This window comes from Mustela nivalis, assembly GCF_964662115.1.
Source record: "Mustela nivalis genome assembly, chromosome: 7".
Lineage (NCBI taxonomy): Eukaryota > Metazoa > Chordata > Mammalia > Carnivora > Mustelidae > Mustela > Mustela nivalis.
In genome coordinates, this window is record NC_139026.1 from 61,952,792 (window position 1) to 61,978,698 (window position 25,907).

Sequence of the window (25,907 nt, forward strand, 5' to 3'; positions counted from 1 at the left end):
ACCTCTTTCTCTGCACGTAAAAAACAAATTACAGAGAATATTATAACAAACCTCAGACATTCAGCACTAAAATCATTAATGTTGATGTTTGATTCAGATTATTTTAATTAAAAACAAAACCTTTGTATGATTTCCTCAAGTCCAAAGGGGGAAAAAATCTTGTTCAATTTCCTTGAATAGAGAACATTACAGTATCTTGTTTATCATTTCAGTTTATTGCTTCTTAGATTGTATTTTCCTTAGCATGTAGATTTCTAGAACTCTTCAATACTTTGAGAAAGCTAGTAATAGTGTTTAAAAACACATTTTGACATATTAACACGTAACTGATCGACTCAGATTTTAAATAGAATAATGATAATATATAATGGAAATATGTAATAATAGACTAAAATAGAATGCTTTTACCCTTTTAAAAAATTTATTTATATATTTGGCAGAGAAACACAGCAAGAGTGGGAGATAGGACAGGGAGAAGCAGGCTTCCTGCTGATCAGGGAGCCCTACATGGGGCTCAGTCCCAGCTGGGGTCACAACCTGAGCTGAAAGCAGAGGCTTAGCTACTGAGCCACCCAGGGGCCCCTGCCTTTATCCTTAATTTCTCTTAGTAGTCTGTTGTATAATGCTAGGAAATAACTCTCTGATATATAATCCATGTGGCTGATTTTACTATGGTATGTTTCAAAATTAAAGGTCAGATTTAGTGAACTTGTGGAGGTTTGTAAGTTCTGGCTTATAATGATCAAGTTTATCTTCTTGTTCTGTACTAAGTGATGCCCCAAATGAGACTACATTTTGAAAATTTTTGCTCTTAGACTAAAAAACAAAAATCATCTTTTTTTTTTTTTTAAACATAGGTAATGATAGAAGGCAGTGAAATCTGTGCTTTTCTTATTTTAGTTCTGATCTTGGAGAAATGTTATCTTTTTTATTTACTACCTGTCATTATCAAATATTCCAAGTCAATATATTGTGGATTATAACTTGTGTTTGTGGTTTATTGACCTCTTTTTTTACTGTGATACTCGTAATAGTAGAATTTACTCAGTTATCCTATTAGTTGAAATTCATTAGCAAGAGAATAATAGGAATAACAGTCTTCTTAAAGTGTTATTTTTCCCAAGACTTAGATAAAACAGTGAGGGAAAGGAGAAGATAACCCTTCTGCTTATAAATTATTTTACTCTACACTGATGAATCAATGGTCTGTAACTTTGAAACCAATAATATGTTGTATGTTAATTAATTGAATTTAAACTTAAAAATATTAAATTATTTTATTCTAACAGCATAGTACTCAAGTTTATCATCTGTTTAAAGTTGCCAAAACAAGCTGCCTGTCTTCCTGTTATTTTTTTTCTTCCTGTTATTGACAAAAAGGTATTCCCAAGGTCTCACTAAGGCAGGTGATTGAAATGTGTCAAGATGGTTTTCAATAGTTCTAGTGAAAAACTGATTAAATGGTCTTAATTTATCTCTTACTAAATCAGATTATTTCATTAGTTGATTAGTGTTTAACTTTTTTATAATCAACTGTTAACGAGTATTAATGAATATTTACTAGTAGATGTAATGCCATTAAATACAGAAATTTTTTAAAAAGCTTTAAAGCAATATTAGCCATCTAAGCAGTTTTATATGATGATTACCTGAGCTAGCAAAGTTATAGTTAAATCATTTCACTAATTCCAAGGCTTAAAATAACTGATCATCTTATTAAAGATGAGTAATTTAAAATTACTTTGTTATATTTTTCATTTATTATACCATGAAGATTTCATAAGTAATTTTGTATAAAGGCCCTAAAAACCAAATTTGAAATGCTATATTATATTCTTTTTATACTCTAATTTAGCAGATAGTTCCCCTTTTGTTGGATAACACAGAGATTGATACATTGTAATTATTGAGTTTTTACATTTTTATTTTCTGGTTGAAAGGGTATGAATTTTTAAGAGTATGCAATATGTATTAAAATTGATCTATATATATTGTATGTGTGTCTGTGTATTTATAAATGTGTAAATATATACATATGTGAATCTGTACACTACATGCTAGCAATATATATGCATACTTAGCTCTCTGACTTCTAACCAGTATTCAGCATGATCAGGGTGCTAATTTAATGGGTAATAGTCTTCTCTTGTTACTGTTTCTACTGAACTTTTTCACTTCAAATAAAATTGTTACTCAGTATTGATTGTTGATATTAATTTTGTGAACTATCTTTATCCACTCCTCTAATTATTTGCAGGGGTTACATTACTTTCAGATTAGTAGAGCTCTTAATGTACTGAAGATATTATTTTTTATCTGGCATTTAACAGAGATATTTTGCCGCTGTGATGTTTGCACAGACATTTGAAGTTTTATGTAGCTGGATCATAATCCTCTGTGTGTGTTTTGTTTAGTTTGGAAAATCTCTTTATATTTCAAGGTAGTCTAAATATTTGCCTGGATTTTATTTTATACTTGCCATTTCAGCTTTTTAAATTTGTCTTTTTATCTATAATTTATATTTGTGTATATAAGGTTCAGCTCGCGTTTTTTCCGAAGAATCTGTTTCTCTCTCTCTATCTTGCTCTCTTTTTTTCCCTCCACTTGGGGACTAATTCATTAGATATTCATTGATTTTTTAATTTTTTTTTTCATATTTTGACATTTCACAATTGTCTATTATGTATCATTCATTTACATTTTGAGTGTTAAATCATTGTCCTATAATTTGGGTTAAATGTTATAATGTTTTAATAATTTTTATAACCCACTAGGGTACTACTCTCCTAGTATTTTCTGATTCTTATCAGTTTATTTTCTCAGATAAAATGTATGTAGTTGTGTTTTACAGTTTCCTAAACAAATATGAGTGGCTTTTGATTGAGATTGGGTTAAACCTGTACATTTTTGTGGGTAAAACTGAGCACTTGATAATTCTATAGAATTCGGTCTTCTTAATCAGGAACACTGTATGGCCATCAATAAGGTCTTACCATTTTGCAAATGGTTAAAAACATTTCTTGGTAATGTTGTTCAAACACATACTAGTTTTTTATTGTCTCTACTAAGGTGTCATTGCTGTTGTATAGAAAAGCCAATGAGGTATATTCAATGTTGAATAGTCTGTCCTGTTCATGTGCTAGCTTATTAGTGATGGGCAGTTCTTCCATTGGTACATATGAGTAGCAAGCGTACTGGACAGATGAATGGAATTTTATTCCTCTCAGTCAATATCTTGTATTTTCTTAGTGTTCTAGTTACATGTTATTTTCAATAATTAAATATCATGCTTTGTGAGCAAGTAGCTCAGGGCTATTACAACTATGGGACTAGCTTGATAATGTTTTATAAGGTTCTTTTTTTTTTTAATGAAAATCTGTATTTTGTGACCTTGGAGGCATATTTTGCTTTAAATCATTTCACTCTTTAGAACTCTCCTATTTTTGTGATATTATCAAAACAGGACTAAAAATGATTGAAATATTTTGTCCTTCTCATTTTTATCATTCATGACAGTAAATTAAGCTATAGTAATGATTTGTTTAGCATTTTTTTTCAAAGATTTTGTTTATTTGTTTGACAGAGAGACAGATCACAAGTAGGCAGAGAGGCAGACAGAGAGAGCAAGGGAAGCAGGCATCCGCTGACCAGAGAGCCTGATGCGGGACCCGATCCCAGGACCCTGGGATCATGACCTGAGCCGAAGGCAGAGGCTTTAACCCACTGAGCCACCCAGGTGCCCCTAGCATATCTTCTTGATAAGCTAGAAGCTTAATGGCATGTGAAAAGTTTTACCTGGGTTAACATCTTTCTAGGATTTTCCTGACAAAGAACCATGAAGCTGTAGATTAGTAGACTCTCTCTATCACATAGTGATATTAAAACATCTTCAAAACAACTGCCAGTTGAAATGTTAGCTATCAAACCAGAAATTATTATTACTTTAAGCATGTTAATTTATTCGTGATAGCTACTTAATACATTCATATTAAAACATAGATTTCAAAAATGTAATTATTCTTTAGAAAAAGTAAAAATATTCTCCACATAAAATAAGTATCATTGAATTTACGGTAATTGTTATATTATATTACAGCTCATGGGTCATTCAGAATGGGACCACAAACGAGGGCCAAGAGGATCACAGGTAAGTTCATTTTCCTTTCCTTATTTTTGCATTTTGTTTCTTAACATTCTGAGCTGTGAGTCTTGTAAAACTCAAGCAATAACAAGTAGAGGAAGAGGCAAATAATCATGCCATTTGTTTTTATTTAAGTTAGCTGTGATTAAAGTCTGGTTTCAGATCCCAAAGGCAGATGCCTGTGTATTCTTCCTGAGAGCTTTTTGGTATCCCAGATTGGTTGTGTTTATATGAATGTAGATTTTATATTCATCTTGTCTCTGCACAATACATTTTGATCAGCAACCCACTCTCTTGGTTTTATTCACTTCCTTTGATAATTTTTCTATGTATTTTCTTTCTTTTTCTACCTTCCTGTTTTTGGTTAAATATTTTGAAATATAATCAAAGTAAACCCTGAACTAATTACAGATTCTGTCTCCAAATTAACTGTCTTCATCTTAGGGAAATAGAAAGATGAAAGGACCTATTATTTTTGAAAAGAAACAAATTCTGAACCTTTCTATATTACCAGATTGTTTTCATTGTCTTACTTTATGTCTTAGGCAAGGGGAAAAACTTCCATGACGCATTTATGCTTTTTAATGACCTAATTAGACAATGTGGATTTGTTTTGCTTCCATAATTACTTTGCCTGACAGAATGAGGGCTGAGTTTTACACGAAGAAAATTCCCTCTCCTCCTGCGGTATTTTGTGAAGAAAGATGAAAAATCCTTTATCTCTTAGCAGACTGTGTGTTTATGTGATTGTAGATGGCCAAGTAAAAATTGTTTGGGACATTTTTACCTCTCCTGCTCACACTTTCTATTTGCTCCTAAAAAAATATGGCTAAAAGAAAGCAAGTTGAATATGCAATACTGTGTATGAGAATTCATTTTCAAATGTGAGACTCTCCCAGTTTTTTTACAAAGCTGATATGGACCTGTGCTATCATTACATTTGCCTGGTAGTTATTTAATTTCGGTCACTGGGAGAATAAGACCCAGTCAGTCAGTTGTTTTAAGTTGAGATTTCAATAGCCATGGTTTTATTTTCATCCATTATCAACTTGATTAGTAAATAATATAAACCAGTCCAGTGAAGTTAGTTATCCAAAAGAATTTACGTCTTGTCTTCCTTTACTCTTATTTCCCTTCTCCGTTTTCTCTGTCAGCTCTCCTATTCACACCGGTAATATTTTAAATCAGAATTTGTTGCAAGAGTGGGAATGAAAGGATGAATGTATGGTAAACGCCATGTGATTCCAAACCAATTAAAAGTTAAAGATGAGCACAAGTAAGGAATTCAATAGTTCCCAATTATTGCCGCCAAAAACATTTTGCTATTCAAAATGTGCCGAGTAACTTCATGACTACAAAGTAAGGTAGTGCTATATAGGTTTGTTTAAAATAAGTATTATTTACTCATACGACCTATTTGAGTTTTTTTCAAGTTTTTATTTGAATTCCAGTTAATTAACACACAGAGTAATATTGGTTTCAGGGGTAGAGGATAGTGATTCAGCACTTCCATACGACGACTGGTGGGTGCTCATCACAGCGAGTGCCCCCCTCAGTCTCCATCACCCATTTCACCCACCCCCCCCCCCACTTGCCGACAGCCCCCAACCCTGGCCCTGCCATCTCCCCTCTGGTAACCATCAGTTCGTTCTCTAGAGTTAAGAGTCTGTTTCTTGGTTTGCCTCCCTTTCTTTCCCCACCCTCCTTTGCTTGTTTGTTTTGTTTCTTAAATTCCATATATAAATGAAATCATATATTTTTCTTTCTCAAACCAACTTATTTCCCTTAGCATAATACTCTCTAGCTCCATCCATGCCATTATATACACATATCATATGTATTATATATATGTAAATACATACATACACATACATGCTTACAGAAATAAATATATACACAGAATGGAATATTACTTAGCCATAAAAAAGAATGAAATCTTGCCATTGTAACCCATATGACCTACTTGAGTATATGTATTTTTGGATTTGGATTGGTCACTCTGTCATTATAAATTAGAAAAAAAAGTTATAAAAGCTCAATATTGCTTGTGTTAAACATAAAAAACCCAGAGTGAAAAATTTTGAATTCCAGATACTGCGCATAGCTAGAAAACTTCAACATTCCACATGCACAAAATATATTCATAAAGTTTGATCACATTTGAAAGCCTGAGATGGTTTTTGAAAGGCAAATGCATTAGAACATTCTTGCATGAACTACCATTATCAACATCAAGGTCTGTCTGAGAATTTTCAGCTAGCTAAGTATATTCAATGCTTATCCTTTTGTCTCACTTTGATTCCTCAACTCATAAAAAATGAGTTGATTCCTCAATTCATAAAAATTATCAAGGTAAAAAGTAAAAACATACCCCCAAAACTAAAAACAGTAAATATAACTAAAACCATGGAAATTTCAGATAAGTGTTAGGAATAACTTCTTATCTAATTTTAATTGCCTACTGGGGGCGAAAAGACACTGTATTTATGTTTTAGGTCATTGATCCCTTATCTTGCTATTATTTCCTTGAATATGTCTAAAGCCTTTTAGCCATTTCAAAGGAACTTCAAACAGACTGTGTCCGAATACAGATTTCTTAATAATTACTGATCCTCAAACCCCATCTCAGTTTAGTTTAATTGAAGACAATAAGTTTTTAAGTTCTTACTATGGGTACAGCATTTTAGTAGATATAAGTTCGAAGAGAAACTGAGTTGACGAGGTTACTGCATTCCAAGAGCTCACAAGTTATGTTTGGGTGGGGCAATACTTGAATATGTCATCTGAATATAAGGTAGGTCTAGTAAGTGTAAAATTATGTGTATAAACAAAATGTGATAGGAGTTTGGGTGGGACAAGAGTATCCTTAGTAGAACTACTTCTTGAAGTTGCTATCTGGGGTGAACCTTCAACATTGGGTGAGGTTTGTGGGTTTTTTTTTTTTAATTAAAAAAAATTTTTCTAAAGATTTTATTTATTGGAGAGAGAGAGTGAGAGGAGAGAGAGTGTGTGAACAGAGAAGAGGCCAAGGGAGAAGCAGAGTCACCGCTGAGCAGGACTCCAGAAGCAGGGCTCCTTAGCAGGACTCTGGGATCATGACCTGACCCTGAAGGCAGATGCTTAACTGACTGAGCCCCCCAGGAACCCCGGGTAAGGTTTTAGAAGTGCAGTGGGAGGAAAAGGGAAAAACTGGAGTAAGAGTCTAAACTTGCAGAGTGTAGGATATATTTGGATATGTGAATTTTCTTTATAACTGCTTTGTCCAAACACATTGGCTAAGGATTGTTATAGGAACTACTGCAAAGGAAGGATTCTGAGAATGTCATTGATGTTATTGATTAGACATGGCAAAGAAGTAAGGAGGGTCAAAATTTTGAAATTCAGTACTTTGAGGAATGATTCATGCCATTCACAGACTAGTTTACAGAGAAGACAGTGAATTCAGTGTTAACAATGTTAAGTGAGAAGTGACAATGACAGTCCTGAAAGGAAATTTCAGACAGGTACTTGAGTACTGTTCTGGTACTGTTCAGATTAGAGCCAGATTGAGTTCTGTAGTCAGTTGGGAATGCTAATCATACATATCACAATTGAATTACATCAGGAGAGAGATTATAGAAGAATATTATAAGGAAAAAACAGAAGAAAGACTGATTCTTGGGGAAGGCTCATTGGAAGGGCTGGGAGGAGCCTGGGGAGAGAATTAAAGCATGCCCATGTCCTCACTTGGAGAGCAGTTAAAGGAGAAATGATGCAGAATCAAAAGAGTAAATATCCAGTTATACTAGGAAGATGATTGAGACCACAAACAAAGGTTCAAGAAAATGAAAAACATGGGAAATGCATTTTGATATAGTAATAAGCAGGACATTAGTGAACTTTGAGAATGCCATTTTGATCAAGAAGCGCTAGAAAGCAGAATACAGAAATTAAATGACTAGCATAAGGTCTCAGTAGAATGTTCTCTTGGAGGAGTTTTGCTTTAGAAGAGCGATGGCAGCAGAAATGAGTGAAATATGTTTTTATGCTGACGTGAGGTGTGTGTCTTAATAATTATTAATGGCAAAGAAAAAAGGATCAGTGTAGAGAAGAAATCACGACAAATTTTCAACATGGGCTTCATTTAAGGGATGAAAAATGGTACGGTTCAGGGAAGGGAATGTACTTTCTTCCAAAGTGGCCCTTTTGGCATCTGTCTGTTTTTCTCACGTGCCACCAATCCTTACCCCAAATCCTACCATTCACCCTAGTCAGGAAAATTGATCGTGTTCTCAAGTGAGGTTCACCAAAAAGCACAAATGAAGAAGCTTTGGAGAGAAAGTAGAGATATCTAGAATAAGGGATAGGGAATAGGGACAGATAGTATAAAATAAAAGAAGTACTGTGAGCTTAATGACTTCAGTTCTCTTAGTATAGAAAAGGTGCAAAAAGTTGGTGGTTAATAGTTGAAGATTTTGAATGGAGGGAAAAAATGGAGTAAATTCCTTTTGGATATCTAAAAAGGGGGACTGGCTTGATGCTTGAGCATCAAAAATGCCTAATAAAAGTAGAGGTCTATCACCTTCTCTGTGTGGGTAACTGGCAAGATAAATTTTAACCTATTTTCTATTGAATCAAAAAAATACCAATATATGTCAGGTACTTTTCTAAGCCTCTGAGGGGTCAAAAATGAACTAAATAACTCTGGTCTGCAAGAAACGTACAGTTTTACTTAAAGTCAGCCTTAGGTAGAGGATAAAAAATAATCAACTAGTACTGAGAGCGTTAATCATTGTGAGATAGAGTTAAGCTTCTCCTGGCCTTCCCTCCACATGCTTACGAAAAGATTTTCTCAGATTTGATGTGGTCCTCCAAACGACATCATGTGTACACTGCCACAGATAATAAAGAGGTATGCCCTTCCAATATTTATCAGATGGGAAAATGCATATATTGCTTCAAGTGAATTACTCCACTTAATTGCATAGGACTTTGCAAACTCGACAATGATTTAATTTAAATTGATTTATTACTCACAATAATTGTGTGATGTAATTTGTCAGCCGACTCAAAGCTTTCTGGCGTTTTTTTCTTCTCCTTATTCTTTTTCATCTCCTCCTCCTCCTTCCACTCCCTCTCCTCCTCTTGGTTGTTTTTTAAGTATATATTCTCTTTTTTTTTTTTTTTAAGATTTTATTTATTTATTTGACAGACAGATCACAAGTAGGCAGAGAGGCAGGCAGAGAGAGAGGAGGATGCAGGCTCCCTGCTGAGCAGAGAGCCTGACGTGGGGCTCGATCCTAGGACCCTGAGATCACGACCTGAGTCTTAACCCACTGAGCCACCCAGGCGCCCCAAGTATATATTCTCAAATGGTAGATCATCCAAATTAGGAAATATGCTAAATGATGGACTTCCAGCAGCAGCAGCAGAACTCTTACTTGGCAGCATTCCCAGTAATACCGAATGAAGGGATGAAATTCTCAGAAGGCAGTTGGTTTTTTATTTTTCTTTAAATTCTTAAAGAAAAGTTTTCCAGTGGGAAGTGAAGAAGGGCAATAGATAATCACTCTCCTTTGAGAAGGTTAAAAATGATTGGAGTGGATTCCAAGGAGCCTTGTGGGAAAAGATTCCTTCCGTTTGTGAATTTGTGAACTTGCTAAGATTTTAATGTACTCGGAACCAGCAGGCTCCTTTTAATACATAGTTAGAGACTAGCAGTTTCTTTAGTTATTTAGTGTATTATTGATGACTTACAGATTACCAGCCAGCCTTTACCAAATAAACTTAAGACCACTTATTGGCTTATCTAGTTCTGTAGACAATGGAATTCTGGTTTGTATGTTCCTAAATAAGTGAAGTACTGTATGTTCAATACAAGAAGATAGCAGAATATTCTAATAGGAAAAATAAGTTATCAGATATACTAAGATATTGTTTTGCCTAAAAATAAAACAAATATAGGTATGTAACATACCAAAATTTATGGGATGCTGCAAAAGCAGTTTTAGGAGGAAAGTTCATAAAGATAGAATCTATCTCAAGAAATAAGAAAAGTCTCAAACAATCTAACTTTATACCTCAAGAAAATAAATAAAGAAAGAAAAAACAAAGCCCAAGGTTAGTAGAAGAAAATTACAAATTTCAGAGAAGAAATAAATGAGATAGAGTCTAAGAAGAAAATTAAATTAGAAGCCAGATCTTTGAAAAGGTAAACAAAACTGATAAACAAAACAGCCTTTAGTTAAATTCAGCAAGCAAAGAAAGAGGACTCAAATAGGTAAAATCAGAGATGAAAGAGAAGATATTAGATCTGATGCCACAGAAATACAAAGGATCCTAAGAGACTGCTGTGAACAATTATATGCCAATAAATTGGACAACCCAAAAAGTGGATAAATTCCTGTAAACATACAGCCTACCAAGGCTGAATCATGATGAAATCAAAAATCTGAATAGACCAATTACTAGCAGGGAGATTGAGTCAGTAATCAGAAAAGTTTCAGCAAACAAAAGCCTGGGATGAGACATTTTCACTGGGGAATTCTACCAAATATTCAAAGAAGAATTTCTTCTCCTCAAACTCTTTAAAGAAATAAAAGAGGGGAAACTCTTCCAAACACATTTTATGAGGCCAGCATTACCCTGATAACAAAACCATACAAGGATGGCATACAAAAGGAAAACTAAAGGACAATATCTCTAATGAACGTAGATGTAAAAATCCTCAGCACAATGTTAGCAAATCAAAATCAACAATACATTAAAAGGATCATACACTGTGATAAAGTGGAATTTATTCCAGGGATGCAAGGATGGTCCAACATTGACAAATCAGCCAATGTGATATACCACATGAACATAAAGGATAAAAATCATATAGTTATCTCAGTAGATGGAGATAAAGTGACAAAATTCAGCATCCATTTATGGTAAAAACTCCCAACAAAGTGTGTATAGAAAGAATGTATCTTAACATAATAAAGGCCATACATTAGCCCATTGCTAATATCATATCCAACAGTGAAAAGTGGAAAACTATTCCTCTAGGATTAAGAATCTGTTCACGCTTACCACTTTTATTCAGCAGAGTATTGGAAATCTTAGCCAGCAAAAGCAAAAGAAAAAAATACAAGGCATCTAAAGGAAGAACCAAATTGCCATTTGCAGATGTCTTGAAATTAAATATAGAAAATCCTGAAGACTCCATTAAAAAAAACTCTTAGCACTAATAAATGGATTCAGTAAAGTTGTGGGGTATAATTTCAACATGCAAAAATCTGCTATATTTCTTTACACTAATAATGAATTATCAGAAAGAGAAATTAAGAAAACAATTCTATTTATAATTGCACCAAAAATAATACAATACCTAAGAATCAATTTAATGAAGAAAGCAAAAGTCCTGCCTATTGCAAACTACAAGACATTAATGAAAGAACTTGAAGACACAAATAAATGGAAAGATATTCTGTGCTTATGGATTCAAAGAATTAATATTGTTAAAATATGCATAAATATGCATACTACCCAAAGCAATACAGTGTAATCCATTTCAAAATTCCAATGGCATTTTTCACAGCAGTAGAATAATCCTAAAATTTTCATAGACTATCTCTCGCTCTCACACACACACACACACCCACAGCCAAAGCAATGCTGAGAAAGAGCATAGTTGGGGGCATCATACTCCCTGATTTCAAACTGTATTACAAAGTTACAGTAATTAAAGCAGTATGGTTTTTATATAAAAACAGACACATGGATCACTGAAACAGAATGGAAAGTCCAGAAATAAACCTACGCATATGTGGCCAATTAATTTATGACAAAAGAGCCAAGAATATACAGTGGGGAAAGGACAGACAACCTCTCTTTAATAAGTGGTGTTGGGAAAATTGGACGGTCACACGCAAAAGAAACTGGATTACTGTCTTACATCATACACAAGAAATAACTTTAAGTAGATCGAAGATTTGAATGTAACAACTGAAACCATAAAAATCCTGGTAGAAACTTAGGCAGTAAGCTCCTTGACATGGTATTGGCAGTAATTTTTTTTTTTTAATCTGACAACCAAAGCAAAGAGAAAAAATCCAAGCAAAAATACACACCAAACTGTATCAATAAAATGAAAAGGCAGCCTATTGAATGAGAGATAATAATTGCAAGTCATACATTGACAAATATCCAAGGCATATACAGAACTCATACAACTCAATAGCAAAATCATAATTGATTAAAAAAGGGGCAAAGGATCTGAGTAGACATGTTTCCAAAGAAGATATAAAGATGGCTCACAAGTATGTGAAAAGATGCTCACATCCTTAATTATCAGGGAAATACAAATCAAGCTCATGCCTGTCGGGGTGGTTAGTATCCAAAAGACAAGAAATAAGTGTTGGTGAGTGTATGGAGCAAAGAGAACTCATACATCATTGATAAGAATGTAAATTGGTGCATTAGTGTGGAAAACAGTAGGAAGATTCCTCAAAAAATTAAAAAATAAAACTATCATAGGATCCAGCAACTCTACTTCTGGCTGAAGAAACTGAAACACCAGTTTGAAAGGATATATGCACCCCCATCTTCATTGTTGCAATAACCAACATATGGAAACAAACTAAGTGTCCATTGATAGATGAAGGGATAAAGAAATTCTTACATGTATTAAATATACACACCCGCACATACTTACAGTGGAATATTATTCAGCCACACATAAGAATAAAATCATGATGGACCCCTAGGGCATAATCTAAGTGAAATAAGTCATACAGAGTACCACATGATCTCTCTTTTGTGTGGAATCTTAAGAAAAAAAAAAAAAAAAAAGCTCATAAATACAGAGAACACCTTGATGGTTTCAAGAGTAGGTGGTAGGAGAAGTAGGTGAACTGTTTTTTGTATTTTGTGTTTTATTGGTTTCTTAAATTTAGTTTAAATAAATTGAATAAAATTTTAAAAATAAATGCTAAATTATCTATGTTGTATTTTGTAGCATAGCTTTAAGTTTGTCACATACTGGAGGCTCCAAACAGTGAAACTTCTAGAGTAAGATTGTGTACCTATATAAACTAGCTTCTGCAGCACTCTCTTAAGTCTTAGGATGAATTTTAATGGCAAATTACTATACTTCAGTGTTCTGTCCACTTGGGTCTTCAAGAAAATGATCTGTTAATAAGAGATCAACTAAAGTTGATAAACATAAGTTTTTGCCTCCTAGGGATCTAAGTCAGTGACAAATCAGTTCTTTTCTGGATTAATTTGTGTTTTGATTAGAGTGAAAATAGTAATTTAAATGCTATCCCCGACTTATGCCATATGACTTTATTAAAGTTAATTCCATTTAGTATATTTAAAAAGACAACCCTCCAGATTTTTCAGGAATGTATTCCAAGGGATCAATGTGAGCAGATTGGGAGTCCATTATTACATTGTCCAAACTGCTGATGTGTCACTAAGGAATAATTCATGCCCGAGGAGAAGCTGCCTGTCAGTATTACTTTTTCTGCAAATACAGTGTTTTTTACTTGCACTTTCTTTTCCTTTTTTACTTTTCCATGTATTTAAACTTTTATTTTTAAAGATTTTATTTATTTACTTGACAGAGATCTCAAGTAGGCAGAGAGGCAGGCAGAGAAAGAGAGGAGAAAGCAGGCTCCCTGCTGAGCAAATAGCCCAATGTGGGGCTCGACCCCAAGACCCTGGGACATGACCTGAACTGAAAGCAGAAGCTTTAACCCGCTGAGCCACCCAGGCGCCCCTCCATGTATTTATATAACAACTGTTATCATTTTTGGGGGCAATTCTCCAAGGGAATTTTTGTTGTTGTTGTATTATGAATTTGTTTGAATTTTGTTTGTACGGAACGAAATGACAAATATTTATATTTGCCTAAGCCCTACACGTTTTGGGAATGGCCTTGTCATCTCATACAATGGGGGCAAGAAAGGACCTGACTGTTTAATACTGCTCTTATCTTGGGTCTGTGGACATCATTTACATGAGATGTACACTACCTTTACTTTGTTAAATCAGAACTTTTTGGTGCATTTAAAAGATGAAACCAAGATAGGTGTTTCATACTCATCTTGTCCATGAAATCCTCCTCTGTTTTAAATATTATCCATTAGTCAGATCTAAACTTTTAGACAGTCTCTCCCTTACATTCTGGAAATTGCTTTAATTTAGTTTTGTTTTGCTGTTATGTCTTTAATTTACATCAGCAAACTTTATAAGGTACAGTCTTAGATATTTTCCCTGATAGGAACGTTTTTTAAAATGTCTGCAGCATTCAAAGAGGATTTTTATTCTGAGAAAGGAAAATGGTGTTTCTGTTTAACAACTGAACCCAGTGGTATGTTACTTCTCCAGCATCTCTGGTCTCTCTTCCCAGTAGGGACCAGTAGTGAACTCACCCATCCACAGTTCATGTGATAGTGAAAAATGTGTCCAGACATGGTCAGGGAGGCAAGATTGCTTCTGGTTGTGAACCAGCAAGAGTACAGAATCATCTCTTTGCCATGCATATAGATGATAATAAATATTTATTTCATATAGGAAAATTGGAAAATAACTTGTTAGGTGTACAGCCTTTCAAGCTTTCAGGTTCCATCTTTAAGTCTACTCAGCAGTTTTGAAGAGCATATTCATTTTATGGGGAGGTAGTTACAAGAGAATCATTCCTAGAAACAAGGAGGAGAAAGTGCACCCTTTCTACATTTCAGCATTCACGAGCTTCCAAGGAGCAGCCTCAGACAGAATGTGGCTCTGTCCATGTGGTGGTTGCATGGAACGTGTTTCTGGTGAACCAATGCATAACCTTGAGTAAATCACTCTTTATTGAACTCCCTGGTCTCTCTAAAAAGGTATCGATGAACAGGAATTAAACAAGTCCACAGAAATAAAAGAGAAAATTGCCTCTGGCATTTATGCTCTCCCGCTTCCATGTTTATAGATCAGTAGACCTGTTGTTTAATGCTTATTGAATGACCCTCTTATTTGGGGGCCGTGGACAATATTCACATGACACATGTACTGCCTTATGTTTGTTTCAGGAAACACAATAGAGACATGAAATAAGCAGCTATAGATGACAGGTGTTTTATCTGCAGGAGCTTAAATAGCTTAAGCAAAATCCCATTTACTAAGTCACAAAAGCATACTTCAAAGAAAATAAAAACAGTAACACTGCCCTCCACTCGCTAGAATAATAGAAGAAAGATGTGCTATCTGGAGAGCTGTTCCTTTTGTCTTTGAATCACAATACCCAACCAAGGGAAGTCATTTTTATTGCATACTGAGTGATTTTATGCCATCTCTGGCATAGAGTAAGCTCTTGTTCTCCTTAATTATGCAACATACTCTAAAAGTATTAGGGGTTGATTTTTAAAAATTTTTACCTATTTGATAAAACTGATGGAAAAAAGATTGAGCTGAGCATCTTTAGATTTTCATGGGAAATAAAAATCTAAGACTAGGGTGTATTGACCTGAACAAACCACCCTCGAGAGTAGGAGGTGAAGGTGAGGGGAAGTGCAGAAAGTCAGAAGAGAGAGAAGGTCAGTTAACTAAAAGGTGTGAATTAAGGCAACAGAGATTAAGAAATAAGTAAACATGGACATCTCTTTTAGTGCACTAACAACAACAACAAATCCATCAAGATGCAGGTGTAATTTATAGAAATTTGGAGAGAGTGAGTGTTTTTATTTAACTTCTTAGTAATGCATCTAGGTTATATGCAAAAATATATATTTCAATCTTATTCATGGTATAGGAGTTTTTCTTTACTCCCATTGTAGGGGATGAACTAAAAGTTTGTTTAAGAGTGCTGCCCCATGATTTTATATTGTCATCAAAGCTACTGATATTTTTTAATAAGATTTTACACATGGAGGTTGCTTGACAATTCTGTTCGCAGTTTAAGTAATTGTCCCATTTTGTGTAGAAGGCAGCCATTGTGTAAAATTAAGTAAATCCAAGGAACTTGTGCTAATAATTACAAAGCAAAATCCTGGCACAACATTAGAAATATTAGTGAACTGAAATTATCTCAAAATTTGCAAAAATGAAGGTTCTTGTCAAGTTTGATTTTTCCAGATCAGAGGGTGTTTTGTTTTGTTCTGTTTATTACTTTGTTTTTGTGATGATGCCTTATGCAATGACCCATTCCTGGAAAACTCTCAGTAATACAAGTCAAAGCTTATTCTTACTGGGAATCTGCAGGTTTTCAAACTTGAATCAAAATAGTTTGCTTCCTGAATTTTGTGGTCCAGTGATTAAATACTTCTGGGTGACTGTTCACCCTTGGATCTCTATAGTGATTTCCATTTAGGATTTTGAAACCATGCTTCTTTTCAAATCATTTTAACCCCAGATGTACAGAAAGTTGCTTACACAGCATCAGTGATACACACTTCAGTGAGCAATTAAAAATAAAGGTTTGGGAGAAAAACTCTCAGAAGGAGATTGTGAGTGAGACTAACAGATGGCATAGAAATCTCAAAAGCTAAGCTAGTGTGATCATCAGAAGATAAAGAAATTTTAAAAGCTCTAGTTGTCTAAGGATTGAAGCAAAGGAATGGAAAGAAGCTATCAGAAATGATGCAAAAGACACCCAAGGGGAAAAGGGTTAGTAAATAGAGGAACGATCACTCATGAGTTGAGACAAGGCTATGACCATTGCAGCTGCGTGGAGAAGGAGAACGTGCATAAAAACATGCATAAGACCCCTTTGATCCTGGGCATCATGATTTGTGATGGTGGTGGGGGGTGGGTTTGGCAGGTTTTAAACCCATTTTTATTACTCATCATCACTGGTTAGGATTACGGTGACTCACTGCCCTAACTTGTTGGCAGTTCTCTCGTACATCAAGAATGCAGCAATGTGATATGTATTTGTTGAGTTTTTAGGCCTTGTATGGTTTAAAAAAAAAAAAAAATCTCAACACATTAAGTCAATTTGTGAACTCTAGTCCTAGAATAATTTTGATTTCTTTTTGACATAGAAAAACAGCATGACTTTAAATAAGCTTTGGTAAATAGTGTAGTATCGTCCCAGCAGTCAGGTTTATTATATGCTGAGTATGGCAACCCAACACCCCAAATAGTAGATTTTTAAGGAATATTTCCAAAATAAGTTAACCTTATTAGAATTTATGAACTTAGAGTTTCATCTGTTCAAGTAGGTTTTCTTAAACCAGGGTGCTTTGAAGAAATCTCTATTAATTCATAATAAAATACAGCAACCCCCTAGGATTTATTGAAATGATTTCTAAAGCATAAATCCTAAGACCAAAAAACCTTTTGTTTTACTTATGCTATTCCTCTGCCTTCCAGCTTCTCTATTTCAAAGCATCCAGGTAAGTTAAGATTCCCTCATTTCAATATCCGTGATGCATGTTTTAGGGTGGTATTTTATTACTTGAACTGTAAACGGCCATTATTACCTGAGAGAAATTTGTCATGTTGATTTTAATTAAGGAGAAGATAGAATTTAAATATATCCTTTCCCTTGGGACACCTGGGTGGCTCAGTTGGTTAAGCAGCTGTCTTCGGCTCAGATCATGATCCCAGCGCCCTGGGATCGAGTCCCACATCGGGCTCTTTGCTCTGCAGGGAGCCTGCTTCCCCTCTGACTCTGCCTGCCACTCTATCTGCCTGTGCTTGCTCTCCCTCTCTCTCTCTCTGACAAATAAATAAATAAAATCTTTAAAAAAAAAAAAACTCTTAAAAAAAAAAAAATATATATATATCCTTTCCCATTTAGAAACATGTGTTCCTGTCCTTCTCAAGGCCCTCCCCGCTTCTCCCTTTGCTCTCATGACATGGAGTTTGTGAGAGCAGGCGTGCTCGTGTCTCATGAAGCAGAGATCTGAAATTTACATAAGGACTTTAATAGAAACTTGTGACACATGATATGACCAGGCTTTTCATTATTTTTTGCCATTTATTTGGCTTTAAACCAATGGAACAAACTGAACTTGGCATTGCTATTTCTGTTCAAAAAGAAGAAAAATATATAATTTTACTATTTCTTATATTTTGGTCTTGGCACTGTGGCTTTTGTTTATGGAAAAAGACAGGAGAGGAAAGTGCATTATTTTAACTTCACATGATAAATAATCTTACCAAACTAAAATTTCCTTAAAAAGCATTTGTTCTTTTTTTTTAAATTATCATTATTGCAGTGCACACTGTTACTTAGTGCAAGCTTGAAAAGAGAAATAGTATTAACAACATCTTTAAATAAACATAGGTTTAAATACATCATTAAGATTATATTATATGTGTCCCATTAGATTTCAGCTAGTTTCTGTGCCTCTGTGAAAGGGAAACATCTCATCTTATTATGTATGTTAATTCCTTTTCATAAATTTTTATAGTAAAAAGGAAAAGCATTTAGATTTACTTTTATTAAAAATGATAATGCACACTTATTGGCAAGATGGACATGTTTAGCTACTTTAAAACATTAATTATTTTTATCTGAAGTAAATTTATTCCAAATACTATTAATGAAAAATAGGAATAAAAGTAATCTCTGACTTCCAGGTATTTAAAGGAAGTTCTGTTTTCATCATTTTATGCCCTTGTGATCATGAAAATTTTAATTGGTAGATGCACAATCTTCCCAGAATGAACAATGTACATGTACATAGCACATAGGAGATGCTGTATTACTTTGAATAACAAGGAGTTGAAGACTTTCTCCCTTTTTCTGTATTCTCTCTCAAACATGCAGCAAAGTACAGTGAACAGTGTACAAGAACCAAATGCTCACCATTTAAACTTAATAAACATTAACATTATGCTATATCTGATTGAAATATTTTATTCATTGATGATTGCTTAGAGGTAGTCTCATTAAGCTTTTTCATAATGTCTACATTTTTTTTCTCATTAATAGATCTGTATTTCATTAAATTTATTTTATTATACTTGACCATGTGGAAATTTACAGGATATGGGAAAAATTAGTTTGGAGTATATGGAAAAGAATTACAGAATATGGAAAAGATTAGTTTTTTAAGAAGATAAGCAAGATGCTGGGGTTTTTCGCATGTAAGCAGAGTACTTTAATAAATATGTATACAAATACTATGTACTTTAACACCATTTAGAACAAGCTGGTGGTGTATAACCAACCTAGTAACAAAGATGTATCCAGAAACACGTTAGCAGGTAAATGCATGAGTGCAGTCATAAGCATGCCCTATATTAAAAATAAAATCATCTCTTTGGAGATATTAAGAAAAGAATATAAGAAATTTTATTAACATTAAATATTTTCTTCTAAATAGTTTTGCTAATTAGACTTAAAATTTCTTTAAATCGTATTTTAGAAAGTCATCCCTGTGTGGATCCATCAGACCAGCTTTTTTTTTTTTATTAAAGATTTTATTTATTTATTTGACAGAGATTACAAGCAGACAGAGAGGCAGGCAGAGAGAGAGAGGAGGAAGCAGGCTCCCCGCGGAGCAGAGAGCCTGATGCAGGGCTCGATCCCAGGACCCTGGGATCATGACCTGAGCTGAAGGCAGAGGCTTAACCCACTGAGCCACCCAGGCACTCCCATCAGACCAGCTTCTTAAAATCAACTTTATGGAAAGTAACTATAAAATTGGAAGTGGATGTTATTATCTATCCCTGAAATGTCATCTAAAAGTCTTACTTTCTTGTGCCGTGTATATAAATATTTAATGGTTATTTTAATGGCTTAAAAGATGAAGATGTTTTATATATTTTTATCTTAAAAGTGTGTTTATTGGGGCGCCTGGGTGGCTCAGTGGTTTGGGCTGCTGCCTTCTGCTCGGGTCATGATCTCAGGGTCCTGGGATCGAGCCCCGCATTGGGCTCCCTGCTCCGCAGGAAGCCTGCTTCCCTCTCTCTCTCTCTCTCTGCCTGCCTCTCTGCCTACTTGTGATCTCTGTCTGTCAAATAAATAAATAAAATCTTTAAAAAAAAAAAGTGTGTTTATTTTTGTTGGAGTTACTTAGAAATACTATATTCATCTCTTTCTTCAAAACCTTACAAGGGCTGCCCTATTTGCATATACAGTAAATAGTTTTTGCAGAACAGGGTCAAAAAATAAAAGAATTATAAAATCCTTTAAGACACCATCCTACTTAACATTTTTATCAATGATAACATAGACAAAAAATACATATTTTGGTGTTACAAATAATAGCTAATATGTGAATGACAGAGTAAATTTTCATTAAACTCCAGTTAAAATACTAAAGTAATAGGGATATCTGGGTTGCTCAGTCAGTTAAGATTCTGATCTGATTTCTGTTCAGGTCATAATTAGGTTTGTGAGACTGAGCCCTGCCTTGGGCTCTGTGCCAGGCTTGGAGCCTGCTTAAGTTTCTCTCTCCTTCTCCCTCCACACTGCTCTCCCCACCATAAGTAAATAAATAAAATAAAATAAAATACTAAACTAATGAGATTAAATTGAAGAGGAGGAAATAAAATTTTGCACTTAAAATTTTTAATAAAATTCTAATATGGAAAGTGCCTGCATCTTTTTATAAAGAACCGAAGAAATAGAAAATAAGACGTCAAGATCTGGGTAATTTCAAGCCCAAACCATGGCTTTTCTAACAGGAAGTGCTACCTTGGGTTTCATTAGCAGTGGTTAGCAACAGCATACAGAGCAGGGTTAATCTAACAAAATCTGCACTGGCCAGATGCAGTGTTGCATTCAATTCCAAATGCCAGATTTCAGGAAGGGGATTGAAAAGCTGATCCACTCACACAGAAGATGATCGTGTTTAGACAATGTGGGAGAAAAGAGCTTTCCTGGTTCATCAGAAGTGTTAGGATATTGAAGGGGAGTACAAGTGCATTCAGATTCTGATTGAAACTGAGGAGGACATCTCTGGCTTAGAAATTGACTTAGACTCAAATCAACTTAGAAATAGTATCAGGTAATAAATAGTGTCCTTGAATATGAAGGTGTTTTGATTATTATGGAGGATGGTTTCTATTAGAATCCTTGAGTTGACTTCATCAGTGTGTGTATCCTGATTGTTTCTGATCAGTGATGAATAGTCCAAGATACTGAAATCTCAACCTCCTAAATTAGTGTGCCTCAGAAAAGAGTCCTGTTATTATGCTCTTCGTTTGATGGAATAAGTTTTGAGCTCAGATCTGGACTGTATTCTGAACAGAGTACATACATACAATGATCAGTTCCTGTTGGGGAGCAGTTTGAAAGCTGTCATTGCCCAGGATTAGTGATATCCATTCAGGGTCGCCTAGGGAGTTTATGACTGATTGATGAGGTTTTAGATGGAGCTAGGAAACCTTCCTTTTAGATGTTTCCCAGGTGATGTGAAGAGTGCCCATGTATTCCATCGTTGACTTAAAGGAGATGCAGTGGATGGTGAATGGATTTCAGTGCCAAAGCTAATTTTGTCTCACTCCTGCCTGAAATTCTAGAGTTAGAGTGACATTTCTTACTGTTCCCTCCTGGTTGATCTATAAACTGTGAAAGCTTAAATTTTGTAGTGGTATCAGTCATTTATTCATGAGTATGAATGAAGCGTAACGGAAGTGTTTGATGAGGGAAGGTATAAGGGCAAAGAAATGAAGGCACCGGATACTGGAGTTGAAAGACAGAAACAACACGGATGGCTGACAGTGGTTTCTCTTTCCCCAACTTAAGGTACCAGGACAATAATTTGACAGTTCCAAGAAGAATTGTTCGTGGTGTAATCTACATGAGTGATGCCCACCCCCCTCCGAGCTGTGCACTGTACAGCATGAACAGCTGTGCATATGGCCCTTAATGCCTGTTAAGTCTATTTCTACACTCATAACCAAATGATTATTTTAAAACCTAAACTTGATTGTGTCCTTCCAATTAACTCTCAGGAAAAGGACAACAAGGCCTATTACTTTCTGACTCCTAGCTTTCCACTAACATCTTTGCTCTTTCTCTAAAATAGGTCAGATTTCCTAAATCATTGGATGGCGTTGTTATTTCACTTCTCTCTGCTTTTATAACTGTATTTTCTCTGCCTGTAATAAGTGCTTCCCCCCCCCTCTCTCTTTTTTTTTTTTTTTGTCTTCTTAAATCCTCCTTCAGTACAGTTGAAACATTGAGAACCAACATTTGTTTAAGCATTAACTTTGCTCCCACAAGACATTTTCATCCATCATGCAGTTGTCATAGAACTTAGAATATTATGCACAATTTCCCACCAAACGAAAACTTCTCATTTTCAGGAACTAGGTCTGGTTTGAATCTCCCGTGGTGACTGCCACTCAGAAGTTGTTCAAAGAATGTTGAGTCATGAAGGAGTCAATGGGGCAAACAGCGTGAAATCATCTGAGCATGTAGAACTGTCATTTAACCTGCGTCATGATTTGTCTCCAGTGTGGCCTTGCTTTGATTTGAAGGAGAACTAGAGTCTTAGTTAGTACTCAGGAAAAGCATATTTTGAAGAAAGGAGAATTGTTCTAACAGTTTCTGAACTTTAAAAAGTATCTTATTACCGATCATGGGTGGTGCCAATATTTACCAAATTGTAGAGCTCCTACTCCTTAAAGGTCTGAATAACTTTTTTTATTCTGTAAGGGCTTTCAATAGAAGTTGCAGTAGAGAAGAACTGAAAAACTTTTAAGAAGGAATACAGAAAGTATTGGAAATCAAATTTATGTTGAATGTGTTCAACTTGTTTCTTAAGTATATTATTAGGCTGATTTTAATGTTAATTTTTAAAAAAATATATAACCTGGAACCAGAAAACAAACAAACAAAAAAACCTTCACAGCCAAAGTTCTAGAATGATTTATAAACTGTAGCAAAACTATCTTAGAATGTTAGAGTATTTTATTAGCTTAGAACTCTTCAGTAACATCCCAAATAGAAGCCCAATCTCTCTACCCAAAAGTAAAAGATTAAAGTGTTGTATAATCTTTATCCAGTAATCTACATTTACCTAAAGATGGAGAGTGTCTTTTTTTCTGCCCATTTTCCCTATTTTCATTCATATGTACTTTTGTACTTTTCTTTCTTTCTTTCTTCCTTTTTTTTTTTTGCCTGATTGGGCAAGGTACTTAATTCCCATGATGTATTTTAATCGATAAAGTAATTCTGGAAGGCCACAGTTAACTTAGTGATTTAGCGATGGTTTTAGAGCACCTTCTGTGTGTGGGTTTAGTGCTAGTGGGGAGGCAGTTCCATGGAAACAGGGCAGATGCATTTTGCTCCTTAGGAAGCTCACATTCGAGAATTCTTGATTAAATTACACATGTACTCCTGAAGAGAAAGACTTAAACAGTTTATATGACTGGCCAGAAGTCACAGAGCTAGAAAGGTATGAGGTTGTGTTCAAACCCACGTCTGAACAGAGTGCTGCTTTTGACTCTACTCTGCTGTGTTGCCTTTTCACCGAGATACATTTGATACCTGATTTTACAGTTTACAGATAAGGTAAATACACTTTACAGATAAGGTTAAAAAAAAAAAAAAAAAAGATTGGTTTTTCATACCACTGCTAATTACCATCTTTTCAAATAACCTTGTTTTTATTGAATGAATTGTGAAACCTTAATTTTAATTACAAGCAGAGCCCTGTGTTGCGATGGAGGTTATAAATTGAGAGTCTCAGAAATTTAAATAACTGCACGGTCAATCTCTGAGCACTGGGTTTTCCAAACAACCTTGTAAATGTGCAGGAAATAAACATTTCAGAGTGCTTTACTGACAAAAAAAGGTGGTTTGAGGCAACACAAATACACTACTGCATTTTCTGCTGCCAAGTCTGCCTTGTATAAATTAGATTTCTTACGTACAGTGCATGAAGAAGTTTTGCTCCAAACCTGTGCCGCTCTCGTACCTTTCCATCTTACCACATGTGCAGCAGGACTGTGAAAGAGCTTAGTTTATTTATGATTGACTAGAAATTACCTCTAAATAGGAACTTTGGAAGACCTCTCAAAGTGCTACAATTTTTAATTTACCCATGGAGGTAAAATTTACTATACCTCCTCTTCTTAAACCTGCACATCTGTCAAAGCAAAGGGTTGTCATTAAATTTCCTTGGCATTTTATGAAACTACACATTTTAGAGTAGTATAGTCCTGCAGAATTCCACACGAACTGAAATGAAAAACAGGTTGGTGTGGTGGTATGGAGAATGATCTTTGAAGTAATAAAGATCCCAACTCCACCATGAAACACGTATGTCATCTTAATACAATATTTAGCTTCTGGAAGTCATAATTTTCTCATCTGAAAAATGAGATAATATCTACTTTGTAGGGTTATTCTGTGGATACAGTATATTATAAAGCATTAAATCAAAAAGAGTATCTGGAATAAATATGCTCATTTAAATGGTAGTTTGAAACATCTCACCAGCATCTGCTACTTCCCCCACCTTTTTCTTTTATTGTTCAAGCATGATGTATGGCACGAAGGACCCAGGCCTTCCATCCCATCTGATCTCTCACAACAGATACTACTCATTTTCCCTTGGGCCTCAGAGAACCAGCTTATACAGGGTCACATTTGTCAAAATGCCCTGACCATATCTATTAAGCATTTTTCTTTGCTTGTGTTTCTTTCCCAAAGTCAGCAGGATCTCTCATGAACCATTCCACCGAAAAGCTGATTAGCTCAAGCTTATTATTACACAGATTTCTTTAGTATATGAGAAATGGTATTATAATCAAGCTCCAAAATGGAGTGATCTTCCTTCCAAATTTCTATAAATGTCATTTAACATGTTATTTATTGTATTACCACTGATGACAGAGGTAAGATCAATGAACTCTTACTTGGAATGCCCACTTCTCAGGTAATTTATGAGGATGAATTATATCATCATTCATAAAGTACTTCACAGGTATTTTCAATGAGAGTGTTAATTTTTATGTTCTATACATTGCAAAACAAATTTAAGGCTAAATTATCCTCGTTAAACTTGGATTTTAACTTTTTAAATTAATATTTTTGTTTACTTAGAATGTGAAGCAAAATATAAGCTTAGATTAAGTAAATTTCAACTTTCTTAAAAGTTACCTAACCATTTCATTACAGCTAATATATTATTTAAGATTAAGTCATAAAACTAATTAAGATTAAGCTGTAAAAAAATGATTCAAAGCCAGAAAGGAGAAGAAAGTTCTGATAAATAACTATAAAAACTGATTTTTAACCTAACCATAGGAAGAGTTGTTTTATTTTGTTTTTGTTTTTGTTTTTTTGACCATATAAAGCATTTGGATAGCCCTGCCAGTTTGTTTGTTTGTTTTTTAAGATTTTTATTTATTTATTTGACAGAGATCACAAGTAGGCAGAGAGATAGAGGGGGGAGCAGGCTCCCTGCTGAGCAGAGAGCCCAAGGCGGGGCTTGAACCCAGGACTCTATGACCATGATCTGAGCTGAAGGCAGAGGCTTAACCCACTGAGCCACCCAGGCACCGATGCCAGTTGGTTTTGATGTGTACTTTGGGTATTAGCTGATTAAGCAACTTTAAAAATCACCTGATGCTGTTCACCGGTAATAATGTGGACTCATAGATGGGAAGTGTCTGGGAATTTTCTCTCTATATATAAAACTTATTAAATAATTTAATATATAACTTATTAAGCTCTATGGTTATTTGGTATCATCTTCAGACCTCCATTCACATAAAATTCTTTTTCTGCTTTATTCTGAATTATATCATATTACAAGATTGTGTTAAAATTAGCAGTTTATGCAATTTTCACTCAGAGGCTGTTTCTTTCACTTTGTATCTTTTTAAAGCCCAAAGTACTTGAATT

The 25,907-nt window shown here is 34.7% G+C and overlaps 1 protein-coding gene across 3 annotated transcripts in view; it reads left to right on the top strand.

Moving 5' to 3' along the window:
* Window positions 1–25,907, top strand: part of PDE3A (phosphodiesterase 3A) — a 319,769-nt gene that overhangs the window by 187,809 nt on the left and 106,053 nt on the right. For all 3 annotated transcript variants that reach the window (XM_082740632.1, XM_082740633.1, XM_082740634.1), the window contains exon 2: window positions 4,097–4,147. In XM_082740632.1, the coding sequence (XP_082596758.1) occupies window positions 4,097–4,147 (51 nt within the window). The remainder of the gene's footprint in view (window positions 1–4,096; window positions 4,148–25,907) is intronic.